This window comes from Platichthys flesus, chromosome 21 (assembly GCF_949316205.1).
Source record: "Platichthys flesus chromosome 21, fPlaFle2.1, whole genome shotgun sequence".
In the NCBI taxonomy this organism is placed as follows: domain Eukaryota; kingdom Metazoa; phylum Chordata; class Actinopteri; order Pleuronectiformes; family Pleuronectidae; genus Platichthys; species Platichthys flesus.
In genome coordinates, this window is record NC_084965.1 from 10,356,725 (window position 1) to 10,377,460 (window position 20,736).

General features: G+C 43.6%; 1 protein-coding gene across 1 annotated transcript in view; it reads left to right on the top strand.

Moving 5' to 3' along the window:
- The first annotated feature begins 435 nt into the window (after positions 1 to 435).
- cntnap2a (contactin associated protein 2a) overlaps positions 436 to 20,736 on the top strand; it is a 305,794-nt gene continuing 285,493 nt past the window's right edge. The window contains exon 1 of the mRNA XM_062379226.1: positions 436 to 569. Coding sequence (XP_062235210.1) covers positions 467 to 569 — 103 coding nt within the window. The 5' untranslated portion in view covers positions 436 to 466. The remainder of the gene's footprint in view (positions 570 to 20,736) is intronic.

Consider the following 20,736-nt stretch of genomic DNA (forward strand, 5'->3'; position numbering starts at 1 on the left):
CATACACACACACAATCACATACACACACACACACACACACACACACACGGGGCTGGAGACACGGGTGGACGGTGTTGTTGTTGTTTGGTCTCAGTTGGGATTGCCAAAAAGGAGGCGAGAGAGCTACATAGAGCTGTGCGTGTGTCTGCGCGATTCTTACATCATCTCTTCATTGGAGAGAGAGAGAGAGAGTCAGAGAGATATACATAAAGGGATACCGGAGAGAGAGAGAGAGAGAGAGAGCAGGGGAGAGAGAGGGAGAGAGAGAGAGCGAGAGAAGAGGGGAGTGTGTGCAGCCTGTCTCCTATCTGCCAGTCCTCAGCTGCGAAGCGAGTCAGACGGAGCCACTGGCACAGCCACCACTACCACCACCTCCACCACCACCACCACCCCGCAGTTCTTTCCTCCCCCTCCTCGGCGTCTCTTCACCCCGCTGGGCTGCTGCGTCCTCACCGGCCCGCGAACATGCCCCGGCACCGTCCTGCCCAGGGAATGGCGTTGTTACTGCCGGTCGCTTTGTGGATTTTCTGCCATGTCAACCCTGTTCGCGGAGCTTTACCAACATCCCGTAAGTTGTCTTCATCTCATGTTTTGTTTTCAAAAGCGCTAATCGGACCTGATATGTGGCGCGAGCATGGTCTCCGGATCAGAGCGGTGCGCACGGAGGCGAGAGGTGGTGCGTGCACCGGCGGGGCTGCAGGTATCCCCGCGGTGCGCGGTGCCAGCTGGTGCTCTCTGGAGCTCACAGAGCCAGGCTGCACCGGGAGGAAAGGGGAGATGGGGGAGAGGCAGGGAGCCAGCTGCCCTCTCTGAGTTAGGACCCGCATGTGTTAACTCTTCTGGATCTCTGGTCCGTGCACTCATGGTGGGGTTGTTATGCCCGATTGGTGATGGTGATCCAGGGGATTCCCATGAGGGACTGAGTGTCTGTGTGTTTCAGTTGTTGGTTGCTGCTGCTTTTTTTTTGTGTTGTTTCCTTCCTGGGGCTGAGTCAATTGGACAGATGAAAAGTTTGCCACCACACCACAGATATGCTGCTGTTTCTGTTTCCAGCTCCTTTGGGGGTCTTTTCAATCATTTATTATCATCATGTTAGAACATTGTATTCTGTTTTCAAACCGTTGTTCTTCATCCCCCCCACCCAAACAAAAAATCTTTGGTTTGTTGAAACCTCCGGATTTTGCAGGAGGGAGTTGTGCTGTAGTAATGGAAGCTTCGCAGTAAAGTGACCCAGAGGCAAATTAAAGATTTCAGATTTCTTTTAGCCTATTGCGTGCACAGCCTGATGCAGGTTGCTGTATGCAATTTGAATTTTGATGAGTCCCTCCTCAATTACCAGAACTGGGCCTTGAGCCAACTTTCTTTTTTTTTATTCTGCAGCAAACAATGGGAAAACTTGGAGGCAACTTCTGGAACTCAAATGATAAGCACACCAAGGATGGAGTTTTTTTTTTATTATTGTTCGATTACAGCCTCACAGTTAAACCTTCAAACCTTCTGTGGATTATGTTTTATTCTTTGTAAATTTACAATAGTGACAACTTGTCATTTGAATATCAAGAGTATGTTTACAACCTACTATAATACTTTCAAAGACATTTTCCCAGGGATTCATAGCGGTTTATTCCATATGCGCCTTTTTTGTCGCCTTCTTATTTAGTTCTCCTTCTTCCCCTTATTTGTTAAACCTATCAGCTGCCTGAGAGTTTTACGCATTAATGTGATTTTAGTTATTCTAAAATACCCTTGTATAAAGAATCCATATTTTTTTTCGATACCATCCACACTTGCTGCGGTGTCATTCCGGTCCTGCTGACCTGGTCACTGAGCCAATTCGGGGGGCGTCGGTGTGAGTGATTCTTCCGGTGATCGCCAGAGCTTCATGAACGTGTCCGGGGACGCGCCTCATTAATCATCCCGCAGGACACACAAACAGCGACGAGACGCTCCGGGCTGTGTGCGCGTGTGTGAGTGCGCGTGCAACACCCGTTTCCTCCGCGTGCGCGCTCGGCTGGTGCATGACACACTGGGGAGCAAATAAGAGACGAGCTGGAGATGAGCTGCGCGTTTTTCTTCCCCTCGTCAAAGCTGTGGCTCACCACAGCGACCTCTCAGCCGATAGGTGTCACAGCGGCGACACTATTTATAAAAGTGTATCGATCCCTTTATGGAAATGATCAGTCCTGCAGCAGCCCGTCAATGGGCCGCTGTGACGGGGTCAACGTCAGGTGTCCCTGGAGCAAGAGGACATTCAGTGTCTTGTTAGTGGACTGCTCCGCCGGGAGCTAATTGGCCGAGGCTGAGTCACAGACTTGGGATGAATGAAATTTTAAAGCCAATAGACCTGTTGAGAGCCGGAGGGTCTACATAATCAGCTCCTTGCATAATTGTATGGCAGAAAGAATGTATGGAAGAAAAAGGTCATGGTAATCTGCAGTATTGGATATGCATTTAATTAATCTTATGTGGTACATGTATTTGGTTTGAATCTAATGCATGTACCAAATATAAAACTTTTTATAAAAAATTCAGCAATACATGGTGAGTGGTCTGTATTCATAGTGTTATATTTTATTTAAAGAAAGAGAGAGGGATGCATATAGAGAGCTCATCTAGTCTTGATGACCACTCAAAGCGCCTCCCTGTGCTGTTTTGCGATACACCTTTGGTGGCTGTGGCTTAAGGGGTCAGAGCGGTCGTCGACGGTTCGATCCCAGTCTCCCCCATCTGCATGCTGACGTGCCCTTGGGCAAAGTGCTACCCTTAGTTCCACCATGTGAAGGGCATCAAGACCAGAAGCGATTCACAAATACAGATCATTTACATTTAAACAGTGCGTCTGTGTGCATCACTTTCTCTTTCACACACAGTAAACTTTTATCATGACAAACTTTATTTCACATTTCGGACACGGTATGAGGTTCAAGGTAAAAGAAATTGAGGGCGAACAATCGAAAACAATTTGAAGATCATCCAGCGATAGAGCACATCTGTCACACAATGCCGGCCCAGCTGTCAGGAGCAATGTGGGGTTCGCTCTCTTGCCCAAGGACACTTAGGAACTCGGAGTGGGGGAGACTACTCTACCTCTTGAGCCTGAGCCACCCCCAACACATGAAGGCTTTCCCTTTTTTTCATGTTTTCTATCCATAGCATTCTGACCTGCATTTCCAAAAAATAATAGAAAGGGACACAACAGGAACATCCCAGTGTGAAGAGGATTTGCAAGCGTGCGTGCGTATATGTGTGCGTGTGAGTGTGTGTGTGTGTGTGCGTGTGTGTGTGCGAAAGAGAGAGAGAGAGACACAAATAGAATATTGAATTGGACCAGCCGCGCTGACTTGATCCCTCCGCGGGGACCAGATGTGAAGCACTCGGGGGAGCAGACAATGTCGTTGTGACCAATGGTCTGAGGCATGAACCAAAAAAGATTAACATTTCCATCCTACCGGGGCAGACACACACTCGCACACTAAAAGTCAATGGACTGGTTGACCCCTCCGACTGCGCGGAGTCTCCCGAGTGCGCACTGAAAATGCTGAGGTGTGTGTGCACCAATGTAAAGAAGCAAGAGAGAGAGAGAAAGCGCAGTAAAGAGAGATTTAAGCCTGTATGCCCTTTTTGTATATGATTTGCGTGCATTTGCATGTTCACGTTTATATTCATGCATGCATGGTTCCACAAGTGATTTGTATGTTGAGCTGTAATCCAAGGATTTTTCTCCTAAGCAAACCCGGCCTGAAGTGTCAGCTTTATGCTGAATTCCTGCATCGTTTAATTGGTTAGTACAGGGGTGTCAACTGCGGAAGATGTGTCACCAACAAAACGAGATGAACGCACACAAAAGCCTATAAAAGAACACTCGCCAACTCATGAGCACAAAGGTGAATACACGGGCACAGATGCTCACACAAGGTCTTTGTCCTTGTTGCTCCTCAGCTAGATGCTCTAATGAGTTGTCACTAATATGGAAATCTGCTCTCGTTTGCAGTGATTTTGAGCTGAGGTCTCTCACCACCTACTGCACCATGATATCTCCTAATCATGAGGACATTCATTTTCCCATCTGCAATGCAAATGAACATGTTTCTCTGATTAAGACGCTTCTCACGGAACATCTCCGACAGGGATATCAGCTGTAATGCGCCTGTCACTGAAGTGCATTCTACACAAGTTGTTTTTAAAAATTTGATGACACACTTTAACCTCCTTGTTCGAGCTCTTCCTCCCTGCTTTGCACCGCTGCTCTTTATCGCTCTCTGCGGGGACGGAGAGGCTTTCAATATTTAACATTTTCCCGCAACCCACACGTGTGAATAGTGAAGAATGTGCCTTTAAGTCACAGTGACACCGTGGGTGGCTAAATGGAATGCCCCGAGAGCCTGTCTGATATAGAATCAGATTAGCCTTTTTCTCATCTCATTAAGTATGTCAGGTCATTTGACACAGACATCAGTCTGGTTGCACCTCCAGGGCGACGCAGGGCAAGACAGGGTTTCCTGTTCGTCAGCGTTATTAATTATAGGCGACGCCGTGGGAAGCTAAATGAAGGTAGTTACGTCCTGTGGCCAACACAGATGGTCTTGGGTGAGTCGTAGGTCACATTATTGTATACGACCATAAAAAGCTGATTTCTGGGTTAGCGGTTAAGGTAAGGGTTGCATTAAGGATAAGGATAAACACGTTTTAGCGGTTGGGGAGTGTTAAACCATCTCGGTGACTCCCCCTGCCTCGTCCTCGACTGGGCACATGAAATGGGAGAGCCAAAGGTAACGCACTGGTACACTTCAGTCAACTCCCTATTTCCATATCACCAGCACACCAAATATATCTCTGACTCACAGGGTCGGCCTCCAAGGATTGATCCAGAGCAAACTGTCCAACTTTGTGATTATTCAAATGTGACGGAGGCTTTTTAAATTATGATTTACATTCCTGTTTGGAGTTTGGTCTCAATTTATCAAACTGTATTTAATCAGCAACAGGCCTCGTGGGGACCTACCTATCAGGTAAAACATCTTATCTGAGGTCCTGGTTAGGGGTAAGACTGGAATTGAGATGACAGCTCAGTGTTTTGTGGATTCAAACACTTCACCCACCGCATTCTAGCGAGTAGATAATGAGTGCATTCTCTTTTTTGGGTGAACTACCCCTTTAACGTTTGGTGGGGTGATGTACTGGGAAGGAGATCTGCCCAAATGTGTTTGTGCGTCTGTGAACACTCACATTAGGAGGTGGTTATAATAGGATTGTAGCTGGAGGGAGCAGACTGGTTTGGCTCAGATTAGATCAGCTCAGCGTGTTTAGCTATGTTTGGCCCCTGTGCATCTTGAAGTGTGCACCTGCCTATGGTTTTGGCGTGTGTGTGTGTCTGTGTGTGTGTGTGTGTGCGTGTGTGTGGCAGGGGGGTGCGTTTGAGTGTGTGTGTCCACATTAGCGGTTTTATCATCCGATGAGACAAGTGAGTCAGAGCGAGGAAAAAAAGGTTTAGATGTTAATTGCGCTGCAATTTCTCTCTTCCGCCCTGTCCATTTCTGTCCATACCGCTCTCCTCCTCTTGCCTTTTTCTCAACAATCGCTTCTTTCTACTTCCCGTCTTTTCAGCAAATCTCCCTCTGCTTTTCCTGTCTGTCTTTATGGCTTCTGTTCATTGATTCCCACTCTTTCATCCGCCGACTCTGCCGCGTTTCTCTCATCCTCTCATTCAATTTTTGTACCTCCAGCCTCCTGCCCTCTCTCTTGTGCCTAAGTATCTCTAATTCTCTCTATCCCTTCTTGGCTTTCCTCTGTGGTTTTATCATCTGGCCATAATCACTTCCCTCCTCCCTGGTACTTTCTTCTATTCTTTTTATTTTTTTCATCCACCCAATCTCTCCCCTCACAATCTGTCCCCTCTCCTCTCATGCCTGATTGCAAATATGCTTGAGTTAAATAAAAAGTCCCCACGAGCCACTTTTCAAGGGAGTGGGGATGCATCTGTTTGCATGCTCATGCAAACTCTCAGTTCGACGCCTACTTTGTGCGTGCGTGTTTCTATGTGTGCAGCAGCCAGATTGTCGCGGATCGCAGCCAGACGCACACACACAGCCACACTGCGTTCTCCTCTTCTGGTTTAGTATTGCTCTTACATTTTGCTTGCTCCATCAGTGCATAAATATTTTACCTGACAAAAACTTGAGTTCATCACAGTGCTTTTAGGAGGAAAATACTTATTCATAATTCTAAAAGCACTTTGTTTAATAGCACAAGGAATAAGAATTGCATAATGTCACAGCAGCCCATAATAAACGCATATGAATTTGACTTTATTTTCACTTTTACAGCACAAAGAGGCTTTTAACCGATTTTTATGATAAAGGTCATAGATTTCACGTATAAAAAAGATCTAATAGCCGCCAAGACTGCCCCCCCCTCCCCAGCCCCTTTCACTTAAAGCTTGAGTCTCCTTGAAGAATTGAGAATTTTCTCTTGTAAGTGAATGCTACAGTGGGGCTATCTATGGTTCATCTTGGGAGCGAAGCCGCAGTGATACAAATGTACACTGACAAGTCATGCAGCGTAATTCCCTTAACGATGGCAGTAACGTAGCATGTACACGCTCCCACACACACACACACTCCCACACACACACACACACACACACACACACACGCACACCATGCATCTCGCACAGAGGACCGTCTTTTTCCCCTCTTTCCTCATATGTCCTCCTCTGCAACACACACACACACACAGACACACAAGGTCAGTGAATGTTACTGCCTTAACATGCATTCATTGGATATTAAAATGTATGCATAATGCAGACTTTAGTAATTGTTTAGATCTGCATCTGTAGGTTTGTCTGGCACACATTCAAAGAGTGGTCTTAGGGTTAGAAGGCTACTTGGTTACATGGTAAGAAGTAGGTTCAGTTAATGTTGGACCAACAGGCAGCGTGTGAGAGCCATGAGGGGCACGAGCACACATGAATATTAAAAGTCACTTAAATGTTCCTCATTAAAACCAATATTGATTAGTTAAACTCCCACCATAAAAGGAATCAATAAGTCAAAAAATAATTACTGAGGGTAATTCAAAAAAAAACTCACAGTTAGTGTTACTGCGATGCTTAAGGTTTGGGGAACGGGGATGTAAAGGATGTCCGTGTCCTGTCATATGTGTGTGTGTGTGTGTGGGTGTGTGTGTGTGTGTGTGTGTGTGTGTGTGTGTTTCTGCACACATGGGTGATCTCAGAGTTATTCTTGTGTAATGTGTTCTCATTAGAACCTGTCACAATCTGCTCTCCTCCTTAGACAAGGGTCTCTGAGAAGGGAGGGAGGAAGAAAGAAAGAAAGAAGGACAAGAGAGGTGGACGCATTTTGTCAGAAAGGAGACAATGATGAGGAGAGACAGCGGGAGGAGAGATGATCAGATGGCTGGAGTTGTCTTTGATACCGCGTCATTCAAGATCACTGATGCTTTTGGAGATCAGGGCCAGCGGCTGCATGAGTTGGAGGACAGTCCGAGCTGTGGCAAGCGAGTGCGCGGATGATACACACGTAGAAAAGACACAGACGAAGACAACAAGAGAGTCAGAGGTGATATGAGCCGACGAGCTGATCTACCCGGCAGAGTAAACACATCACTTCCTGCCTCTGACTGCTGCTCCAGCTCTTCGCCTCAATAATGCGGCGGATTTGTTGCTGTCGTGAACTCGTCCGTGCAAAGAAAAACCTCCCGCTGCGTTGTGCCTGCGTGTCTGTGGGTAAACTCCGTAGCCAATTAGAGAGAGAGAGAGAGAGAGAGAGAGAGAGTGACACGGCTGCGGTTTCCACCTGAAACTGCAGATAGCGGAGTGGGAATCTTCTTCGTTTAGCCCTGATTGGACCTGTTTAATCACTGAGAGGGAACTAATTGACGGGGTGTAACAACCGGCCTGAGATGGATCCTGGGAGAGTGCCAGGATGAGCTGCACCAGGGTTAAGGCGGAGTGAGCGGCTAAGAGCAGTGCACTCTGAGTGAATCTGACCCCCACACCCTCATTCAGTGTCAAAACACCGGTGTCGAGAGCTGCACCTCCGTCAGCAGCAGGGAGAAGGTTTACACACACACACACACACAAGACTCCGGTGGTACTAGTTCCCTTGTACATGCTCCAGTGCTGGAGGGCATCGGTGTGAGAGGCTTGTTCGGTGTCGAGCAAACAATGCAGACATGACCCCCCAGCGGCATCCCACCCACGCATATACGTGTGTGTGTGTGTATGTGTGTGTGATGTGTGTGTGTGTGCCAGTTGTGTTCAGGGACCAAATCCGAGGCTCTGTCACGGTTTGCCAACATTTCAACTCAGGAGAGAGGTGCTGCAACGGGTGAATGGAAATCTATACCAGCACCCAGGCCCTTCTGTTACATGGTAGAATACTAATTTATCACTGTTTGTTTTAATTGTTATTGATAATAAACTATAGATTTAGTTGAAAAATGCACAGCATGTTTCAATTACAGCGCCATATTAGTGCTGTGGCACACATGACATTTTGTGCCATCAGCTGTTTTAAAGCGGGACCTCTCATCAGTCACCGATTGACTTCATATTTTGGCTTATTTCCATGGTGGCTGGTTTGAGTTTGACTTCCTCCTGGAGGCAGTGAACTCATCTGTGGTTTGTTTTAGAATGACTTTTTTTCAAATATTAAATGCTTTGTGTTTCCCAAACTGAGGGTAGCAAAAATAATGGTACTTCCAGTCTATGCAAGCTTTTCAAAATATGTGACATGAATCCTAAAAGTCACGTCGGCCAAGGAGGATATGTTTTCATGTGTGTTTGTTTTTACTTAGTTAGCAGGACTCCTGGACGGATTACCATGAAACTTGGTGGAAAGATCTATGGGTTAGGGAAAAAACCATTTAATGTTGGTGCGGATGTGGATTCTTTCCCGTACTTTCTTTAACAGTGCTGCATTTTTTGATGTATTCCCCAATTTCCCAGGGAAGATTTCCCGGATCTTGATGAAAAAAATTACTCTTTACGCAGTTTGGTGCAGATCCATAAAAAATCCTGATGTGGTAAATTGAGGGGACTGTTGATGGAGGTGTGCTCTCTGCTGAGTGACATTCTAGACTGCTCCACATAAACCACGGTCTTCACTACAAGCTTGATATCAGTCATCTAAGTTCTGCTTTGTCACAGATGTCAACAATCGGTGGAAGGGGAGACGCTGGGTCTTTGGGAGACATGTTAGATTACCTAAAGGAATTCCTAATACATGGAAGTGGAAACCACTAATTAATCATACATGCATTTTTAATGTATAGTGAGTACATTACACAGGGAGTGCAGGGCTTTAATGAGACTTTGAGCTATAATTACATTAACTAATTAGTTATTGCTCATGTGAAAATAAGCAGCACACATTACCAAGTCATTAGCCGAGAGTGATCGAGCAGGAGAAGGCTGCGGCGTTCCTTGAATTACATGGAGATGCGTTGAGGTCGTGGTCGCAGCAGAATTTGAACTGTTGCCCTTGCTTGACTCCGTCTCTGAGTTTAACCTATATTCTGCACCATTAACCCTTTGAGCTGCACATGCCGGATGGGCAACATGATGAATCAAGGGATTACACATTAAACACCACTGCACAACAGCTGTTTGACTGCCCCCCCCCCCCCCCACCCCCACCCCCACACACAAACACAAAGCTTCAATAATGCTAAGTCCCGCTACATCTGTGTCTTCCACTTTTTTTCCCTCCATACATATTATTGTAAAAAATTGCGCGTATAATTTTATGAGCAGCCGAGTGTGTGTGTGTGTAGGTGTAGGTGTGTGTTTGTGTGTTTGTGTGTGTGTGTGTGTGTGTTTGCCCGACAGTGCAGCACCTCTGTCAAACTTGGATGTTGGAAATCTAACCACTAGCTCATGTGGAAGAATCCAGTGGGAAAGGGCATTGTGCCACCACTAAGACAAATGTTGTTATTACGCTCTGCCTTTGCATTCAATTTGTTTCTTAAGCCGCTTGAATACCCAATTTACAGGCCAAGATTAAGTGAATTAATCTTTGGGCCACTTCCGTTGAAAAAACATTCCTCCTTTTGCTTGTCTTTAGAGTCCTTAGAGGAAAAATACTATATCCATACTATCGTGTGTGTGTGTGTGTGTGTGATTGTGTGTGTGTGAGTCTGTGTATGTGTGAAGTGAAACTACAGTGTATTCTTGTGCAGGCCCTGACTGTACACATGACTTTGTTTGTTTCTACCTCCAAAAGTATATATGGAATTTACGAGCAGTAAAAAATGAAAAGGAAAAGAAACTCAGACGGCAAACTAGAACTCAGAATCATTTTCCATTAAGGTAAAGAAAAAGGATTGGTTAAGGCTTGTGGTGGTGATAGTTAAAGTAAAGACTGTGTAAAAATATGGCCGAAGCATCTCCTCTTCCTCTCACAGTCCAGAAATCACGCCGACAGATCCCAGATATGAACGCCGCTCTCTTGTGCGTTTGGTGCCAGAGTCTGTGTGTAACCCTAAATGAGTCAGTCTCAGCTGTCAATCAAGACGTTTTTGTTGCATGAAATAGGTCAAACCAACATTTGCACTTGAACATGCATCAGTATGATAAGAGAAAAACTGAAAAATAACTGAAAATAACCCCAAATGACAAAAACTATCTTTGAGAAATACATTTGACTTACACTTTTCCTTCCACTAGCATGGAGCAGGGCGGGTTTGATGATCTGTTTTGCCGCCATCGATTTTGGTGCGCTGTCATGTTGTTGGTCTTCATTCACAGCAGATTTGTGTGTGTGGCTTGGTTGAGGGGTTAGAGAGTTGCCTCCAATAACCACATTGTCGTATATAAAGACACATACACAGTAAATTTTGCAGTGTTAAATCAACACTTAAAGAGTTAAATTAACTCAAAATTTAGTAAAAAATTAACACTGGCTAACACTGTACAGTGTTAATGGAACTTAACACTACAGGTTAAATAACTCTGGAGAGAGTAAATATGACTCTGAGCAGTGTTGATAAGTTACTCTACTGTGGTGACAAATCAACTCTGATTCATATACTTTTTAACACTGAATGGAGTTCTTGAAGGTTAACACTGGAGGCTCATATAACTCTGATTACTGTTAATTTTACACAGTACAGTGTTGATGATTTACTCTGTGCTGTGAAAAAACTACTCAGAAAGAGTCAAATCTTAACACTGCACAGATCAATATGTTGTTACTTTTACACCTTTGTAGTGTCAAATTGCCTCTATCTATAATATACTTTTAGAAATACCATTTAATAAAAACAAGTGACCACCAAAATGCATTAAACTTCTCATTTTTTATTGCACAAAGTACCTTCTAAAAATGCATTTAACATTTGGAATCAACCTTTATAGTTGTACAAAATAAATACAAAGTGAATAGTTGTGCAATGGGTGTGTGTGCCTGCCGTGCCAAGCACCCCAAAACATAACTTGTTCACATGTAACATAACAGTAAGATTGTGTTAACAGTGCAATGGGTGTGTGTGCCTGCCGTGCCAAGCACCCCAAAACAATAACTGTTAACAGTGTACTTGCCATGCCATTACAGGGCTCAAAGTGAACTTTACATCATCTGAGCTAGATGGTTGCAGTCATGCCAAGCAACTGATCAAGTCTGCATAAAAACATTACTTAAAAAACAAGTTAACTTTTGATCAGTCTTACAATGCCACCACTTTAAAACACTGACCCATAGTCTAGTAGGAAGGAGGGGTCCCAATGTCCCCGAGACAAACGTTTTTGAAACATGTTTTTTTAGGACCCTGAAGGTGTCTACTTAAGATTTTTGCTTGTTGCCCGGGTCATCTAATGTCCCATGGGGGTTTATTGGTGTCCATTTTGAATTTGTCCACACGAATGGTCGAAAACACCAAAAAAACACCAATTCAAAATAATAATGGATCACTGAGGTAGGGGAATAAGTTCACAATGCCCCTGGCATACATTTCTTTCACCTGTCTCGGTGGTGATATACTGCAAGATTTAAAAAAGTACAGATTTGTTAAATGCACATTTAACAAAGACTTGAACTTGATCTAAAAGCTTCACCAAGTGACATAAAAACTATTTACAAATTACCCATTCTTCTCCGTCATGTCAGCTGCCAGTATGTTCACCATTTTCCTCCTGGTTTCATCTGTCAGGGACTTGCTTCGATAATACTCATTCATTATCAGTCCCCACCAGGTTTCTTGGTAAGAGTGGATTCCACCAACTCCAAACAAAGAGAAAAACAATTCCACATGTCTTAAAAACAAGTGGTTATTTTTTTATGGCCTTGGCGGCCTTAATATAATCCCTGTTCTGCTCTGTTTGTGTGTTAATTCTTACGTTCTTGGCTTCTGTGTCCAGCCTCTGCCGTTTACTGGAAGGACTTTCTGAGAGGATGATTGTGTCGTGAGAATCAGACGATTCAAGGGATGTAGACAGCTCAGGAGATGGTACCATGGAGACAGTTTCTTGACACAAGAGAAGCAGAAGGAAGGGAAATTTTAACCACAAGGAACTAGCATGTACATTGAAAACTGAAAAATAAATGACATATTTAACTGAGACATACCAGTTTCATATGTGATGGTTAGCACTCCAGCTGAGGGATCCTTAACTACGTCCTCAAATACGTCGTCATCCAACTCAGTCCCAGAACTGTCAAAAACTTTCACACCTTCTGTCACAGCTGGCACACCAAACTTTGCAAATGCTACAGGAAAAGACAAATACTTGTATGTGTTCATGATGGTCAAACATTCACGTCCAATGAATCTGGAACATTAGTCTACTTTTTTTTAACAAACATGAATAAATTAATGTGTATAATAAAAGTATTTGTAGTATTATAACTTTTTTTTTAGCAAAGAATTCAAAGTTTCTCAATGTCAATAGAGATGGTAACATTTGTACAGAAAGTTACTACCACATTTAGCACCATAAAGCTTCCAGTGCAATGTTTGAGTCTAATGTCAATTTCTTACCTGCAATCAAGAACTCTTTGAGATCTGGCTCCGTTATTCTACCAAATTTTTGGACATCACCAAGCCTGGCTTTAATCAACATGGTTCCTGCAGCACACAATTCCTCATTGTCAGAATCTTATATGCTATATAACAAAAACACAAATTTAACAGCAAGTGCATGGTTTTCAACAGAGCCCTGCAGTAAGACTTACGTTAACTTTTATTGTTCAATTTGAAAATAAAATGTGTAGCTTGTTTCAGGCCACCAAACAGCAGATAAAGGATCAGCTATTTACAGAATTGACAAGCACCACTTCCATTTTTAATTCATAATAAAACACCCGAGTCCAGGGCTGTATGTTAACTTTTTCAGCACATAGCACTAGTGCTATAGAGGCTGACAGTTTTTTAGCACAGGACCAGAGAGTCGTAGCACACCCTAAAAATGAATGAATGTTACATCTTTGTATGAATGGATAACAGACAGACACACACATGCAGAGACAGACACAGACAGACAGACATAGACACAGACACAGACAGACAGACACATACACACATACATACATACACAAAGAGGGAGAGACACACACGCAGACAGACACACACACTCACACATACACATGCATACACTTACATACACATACATACACAGAGAGGGAGAGACACACACGCAGACAGAGACAGACAGACACACACACATACATACACAGAGAGGGAGAGATACACACGCAGACAGAGACAGACAGACACACACACATACATACACAGAGAGGGAGAGACACACATACAGAGACAGACAAACAGACACACACACACATACACAAAGAGGGAGAGACACACACGCAGACAGAGACAGAGACAGACACACACACACACACATACACAAAGAGGGAGACACACACGCAGACAGAGACAGACAGACAGACTGCTCCCACTCAGCGTTGTAGCTGTATCTAAACGTTTACATTTTTGTCGTTGGCGCTTTTTCGGTCGGTGTTGGTGGGTCCTCGTTCGCTTCATTTACGTTGTTGTCTGTGTCGTGTCTTTCGTTCGTTTTGTGTTCTCAACACGAACAGGTTGAAAAAAACTCTTCATCGTTGTTGGCTCGTGGGAGTAACGTTGTTAGCCACTGTGTACCTGTGCTAACCCAGCCACTTGGGTGAAAAGTCGTCGACACACGAGTAAATTGTCCCTCTTTTCGCTTGATCGCTGCGCACCTGTTGAGTCTCTAGGCACTGGGTGGTCCCCGATAAGTTCTCACCGGGGGCTGCAAAGTAAGTGATTATTGGTTCCATGCCGATTTATTTCCTTACAAATTGTTGGGTGGGGGGACATTTTGCAGCGCGGACCTTTCCCCAAAACACATTTACTGGAGAACAAGTGTTACCTTAACCTCCCCGAGGCCAGCATCGCGGCTCCGGACCGTAGTTGGCAGCTCACTGGTTATTTGGCTCGCTGACTGGTAGATAACGAGCCATCCGGACCACTCCGTGAAAAAGGAGGATGAGACGTTTCTTTCCCTCTTAACGGCGCCACTTTATTTTCTCGCTGTACAGCAGCAGCATCACTCCCACCATGCTGTCAGTGGTCATTCACTTAATGTTGTTCACACATTTTAACTCCTTTTCCCAAAGGTATGGATTCTCACAGTTTGAGAATCCATACATTTGTAAGACCTGGCCGAATCAAATTTAAGACCTTTTTAAGACTTTTTAAGACCCCGCGGGAACCCTGTGTTAATTACCTGTTGCGGACATGGTCAAGTTGGACACGAGTGCATTTTAAGCTAGGTATTCACTCGGTCCCGTTAGCCGTTTTTAGTTCGGTGTTAAGATACAAAACCCGATCAAAAACGGGGGCGAGCAACACAATGTTCTTCATAAACACAATTTCTGTTGAAATGTCAACATAAAAAGTGGGTTAATATATGAAAATAAGAAACTTACCGCGGCCGCTCGACGGGGAGAACATGGCGGTTGGAAAAATCTTGATGGTTGATCTCATCGGTTTGAAGGATGACGAGGTGGGCGGGGCTTTACAGAGTCAAATCGACACGGCGCCTTGTAACTCTGCAAATTTTCACCAACACTTGGGGGCATTGTACTCAATCTGTTGTTGTAATAACTCTGAAAGAGTCAATGAACTTTGACACTGCACATTTAACACTGCGAAACTTACTGTGTACCAACAATATACAATCAGGGTTTAATATGAAATTATAGAAATTTGATTAAAGGTTGATTTTGCCTGATTTCTTAGCGCCACCGGCTCCACAATCGTCGAGCAGGAACGGCAACAGCTCCGCTACATTTCAGATTTCGTCGTGACCGCGGGAGACACCGGAGAGATTTGTCGTCTGATCTGAGAGACCTGTGTCAGTTTGTGTTCCCTGTGTATAGCAGAGCCTTGGTGTGTTCGTGTGTGTTGACGTGATTGCTTGTGAGATAAAAAAAAAAAAAAAGAATCGCTTTGTGTGTATACAAGTGCAAAAGGGAAGAAAAGAGAGTTGAAGCTGGATGTGGATGCGCTTCGTTACCTCTAGTTCAAGGTGTTGCTTCAGTGTGAGCTGAGATTAGTCAGACAGGGGTCACCTCTTCTTCTTTAAACCTTCCTTTCACCTGCCTTCTCTCGACCTTCCTCTATTGTAGCTGTGTGTTTTATTCCCTGCTGCTTCCTTGGTCTTCCTCTCCCTCTCTTGGTCGTCATCTCTCATCTCTCGCCTACCTTGATTTCTCTCTTTTGTTCCTCACACTGTTTCATCCACCCAGGTTTCCCCTTACTCTTACACATTTCTTTTTTCTTTCCCTCTGTCTTACACAACGTTGTTCATGTCTTTTGGCACCGTGCTCTTCTATTCATACTTTCTCCAATTTACTTTCCCTCCCGTATCCATTTTATCGCCCTTTACCCACGTCCTCGGAATGTGGCTTTCACTTTCACTCAAGCTGTCTATGAAGTCGAGACAACAATGACAAAACATTTATGTGTGCGGAAGGCTATTATCAAAGTTTGAAAGAGATACGTCTGAGGTTTGTGAAACCTTGAAATTCTTCTGTTTCTCTTCCCTTGTCTACGAATGCCACCATTATTATCACTTTTGCTTGAATCTTGGTGTTGTGACATTGATCCATGTTTTGACATTCAAACTAAACTTCCCTGGATTCCTCTTGCTACTGTCTTTTTGAGCAATTGGCTGTGTTTGGGAAGATCAATTCCCCAAGTAGAATTCTTGTGTTGCTTGCATTTGATTAGTCAGTGATTGCTGTGTCTACAATAACGTGTGCCAGCTGCTAAGACAGCTTCAGACCAACTATGACCATTAAACCAAAACAGGAACCAGACTATGCTTCCGAAGGAGTGAGTCGATTTTCAAAGTTCCTGAAAGGTTTTTAGGTACCAGGTCATGTTTCTCTGTTGGATTATAGACGCCCTCCCCCATGCAGTCAAGTCTGTTAATATGCTCTCCAGCAATGATTTGCGTTAATCCTGACCTTTCTGGAAGGAGGTCAAATTCTAATTAATATATGCTGTGTGAGTTTATTAACAATGAGCTGAATTCAGACCTGCTGAAACGGGCACAAAGACAATATTGGAGACAGCGGGCCAGCAGCGGATTGAGTTAGGTCAATCCTTTAGCAGCGCGGTTGATTAATTTGGAATTTCATTAAAGCCCCATTTAACTGTTCGTTAATGAGTGCTCACCATTGAAATTCGCAGCATGTGTCACATTTTCAAAACTGTCGACCTCAATGGAAATAATTGAGATTTATTTTTAATAGACTTAACCTTTACAGTTGAACCCTAAAGGGGCTGGATGACCCTGTGCAGTATACCACTAGAGAGCCAGCCCTTCTACACCAGCGTGCTCGCAGTCCAACACGTGGACTCACCCAAACGTCCCTGTTGAATTCTCTGACAACCTTACAGCCTGTCCCACTCAGCACTGTCAGCTCCTGTAACTCCTTTTAGTTTTGGCTTGTCTCAGTATTCATCAATCTGTCCAAAGTGCGGTCTTAGTTTATAAATTACAATATAAACCTGATTTTCTGGCCTCTACAGTTAAAAACCTGCAATTAAACCAGCTAAACTAACGAACCAACTCTGCTTGAAAATATAATTTCTGCTGTGGTGTTCAACAAGGGTCTATTCTCAGTCCCTTTGACATGTGAACCCCAGTCAATCAGACGAAGACATCGTTTCTATTTAAATTGGTATGTCAACAATACACAACTGTATATTCCTGTAAAGACCATGTTTCATATATGTCCTGCCATTGTGAAACTAAGTATTGGAGGGGTAACCGTTTCCTGCAGATGAATGACTGTAAAAGTGTAGCTAGTCCCTTTGGCCCAACACTATGCGGCATTAACCGTCTAGCCTGGGTGTCTAATCTCAAACTGTTAAAAATAATCTCGGTGTTATTTTCCACCCAGATTTGTCCTCTGACAGCTCGGACATTACAGTTTTGGAATTCTGCTTGGTACAACTGAGATATTTAACCAAGATAAGATTCGCGGAGCGACAAAAAAAAGTCATCCATGCTTTTTATCTTCTCCAGACAGGAGTTTTGCAATGTCACTTACTCTACAATCAGCAGGTGAAACATCCAAAGAGTACAGTTGATACGGAACCTGCCACAGGGATTAACACTTTCCAAGAGAAGCGACCACATCACAGTAAACCTACCCTTTACTGATATACTTGTGAAGGCTCTTGTCTATATCTCTCATCAACAAACTCTTTGTGAGCCTTTGTTGAGATCATCTGATAGGGTTCTACTATTGGTTCCAAAATCTAGATTTATCACTAAAGGTGATCAGGCTTTTACTGCCAGGATAAGCTAGAGCAATTTGTATTATTCATCTTTTTACCATGAAGTGTTATTTTTAAATGACTATTTTTACTTAATATATCCTCATCCTGTCAGCTGGCATCTATCAGAGTTGTCTAGAGATGAAATGCCGATGGTCAACGTGGAGGGGATTACATCAGGGCTGATCACAGATCAGTTTCAGCCCTTTAATCTCTGTCTGGGACGAACAGTGATGCTGACTGAGTTCATGGCAGAGAGGAACACACACACACATACACATACACATACACATACAGACAGGAAACATCAAATCTGATATATAGATTTATTTACGCAGACAGCACCCTGCCATGCCCCTGTACTTTAGCAGCTTGGGTGGCGCTTTGAATATGTAAGCATGCTGATTCCTACTTGTGTGGATCCCTCATGAGAATGAGTGTTTCAATGAGTGTGTGCATGTGAGTGTGTGTTTGCATGTAAACTGACCCATGTCCATAATTCTAATTAGATAGTGATAGTGCCCACATTTAGCTGACCTTAGTTTAATGAAGATGATTTCAATGATGCCAGATGCAGTGGATGAAAGAATCCATTAAATTACATCGGACCAATATTCACCGTTGAATAAAAGTTGCCATTCAATTTATCTCTTGTACAGATTCAAAGTCTGTATTCATTCAGTGAAACCAATTGTTTATAACAGTAGAAGATTTGATCGCATCCTTAGCCCGTGTCTGCGCTTCCCTTTTCGTCCTGTGGTTTGCGCCAACTAAATCAGACGATCACATGTGCACTTTTTCCCTGCGGCTTGTAAGCAAGCATACACAAAAAACACAGGGGCACGTACACCCACACACACACAGACTCAGTGGGGTGGGCACTTTTGATCTTCCACTTGAAGGTGGGAGTACGGCGGACAAGGGCAGTGGAAGTGTTGTGTTTAGTCAGAGTGTGTCAGCCAGCTAATGGACAGACCAGTCGAGGACTCTGCCTGAATGGGATGCCAAACCATTAGCACCTGGCACACTCGAAAAGGTGGTAATGGGTGATCCTGTGAAAACACCCTAATGTGGAGTGTGTGAATGTTGGTGTTTGTATGTGTATGTGCGTGTCTGTGTGTGTGTGTGTGTGCATCCCAATAATATTTGTGCTGAAAATAGAATACCAGTGACTTTTTCTGTTGATTTTACCTGTAAACATCAATCAGACTGCACTAGTCTGACAGAAGGGTCTATTTTATAAGGTCCTAAACATGCATGTAACTGGATGGGATCTTAACTTTAACCTGATTGTGTGTTTTTTTGATTTACATTTGAATAGGAATTGCTACTATAGGGAACTGCATTAGCAGAAAGGGTTCAGGTTTGAATCCTAGTTTTGCTGGGGCCTTTCTGTGTGATGTTCTCCTTTTGTCAGCATGGGATTTCTCCCGGTGCTCCAGATTAAGAAGTACAGATAATAGATTGGTATTATATAGAGCTGGATTGTGGTAGAAGTGAAATTATAGTGGTGGCGTACTGAGCAACTAACTTTGAACCTTATTCATGCAATCAAAATAACCTAATAATTGTATAAAATCAAATTATTATTAATCAGATTGATGGCCATGACAATTTTCTAAAGACATTGATGGTTCCAAGAGGATGAATCCCTTTGATTTTGGATCCCAAAGGACGTTTGATGTAAAGCCATCATTCAGTCTGTTGAGCCAATCATTTACAGATCCCTCCGATGTGTTTTTTTGCTACTGAGCTAACATTAGCAGGCAAACCTATACAGTAGATGGAAGGTACAGACGTAGCTGCTGGCTTGGCTGTTGACTCTTTTGTCTTCAGGACACCAGTGATGTTTTGACTCTTTCACTCGAGCACTTCTGCCAAGTCAGCATTTTACGCAAATTGAAGAAGTGCATTCCTTTGTGATGTAAACTTTGATTTATACGCACCTTCAGCAGGGTGCTGGCTTCTCTTTATTCTATTTTTACACTGATCATTGCTTCCATGCACCTGCAGAAGCAGTTTAATATAGCACACAGAAACATTGTTTAAAAAAGCTGGTTCAACCTTGTCACTGTTGGCTTACTGAAGAAATGTGATTTATTGAATGTCACTGTCCACTGTGCCTTATACAGTAAATGCCACTGCTGTTGTTACACCCTGATTTCACACCACATGCTAGTTCATGTGGGATATCTGGATATGAGTAACCATGTATCAATTGAAAGAAATTTCAATTGATACATGTCTGTCCCATGTCCTCTGACTGATTTACCTTCCTCCCTGCTTCTCAATTCCTATATCCTGTCTTTCACAACCTCTTTGTCCGTTGCTGTCCCACCGTTTACCGCTTGACAGCCAAATATAAATGTTGATGATATCTATTTCTCATATTTATATATATCCATTTGAATAGTCTATTATTGATAGCAGCTTATCCACAAGAATGCCTCGTACAGCAGCGACATGTCAATTGGCACCTCAATGATGTTTTTATCCGGAATGGCTTGAAAGGACAACAGCATGGGCAAGATGATACAATGGCATGAGAGGAACTTGCCACAGTATGTATGAGGATAGTGTGAAGAGCACTCCCCTTTGTCTGCAACAACCCTCATAGTGCTCTTGAGCAAGACAATTGACCCCCAAATCCTGGAGTAGATCTTGGTGGCAGCTACTAGACTGACTGTGGTGAGCTGCTGTCAAACGTCTTACTTTATCTTTTTTAGCCCTGTCACTTATTCGGCTGTTCTGACAATGTATTCAGTCACCACACATATTCAGCAAAATTCAGCATATGATTTAGAATGGAGGAAATGTTCCATGCACTTTGGAAAGGATTTGGACTTCCTTCACTTTCACTCAAAACATAATGTTTTATTTATTCCCCCAAAAATCCTAAATGTCCAGACCATTCACTGCAGATAAAGACGACAGCTTCC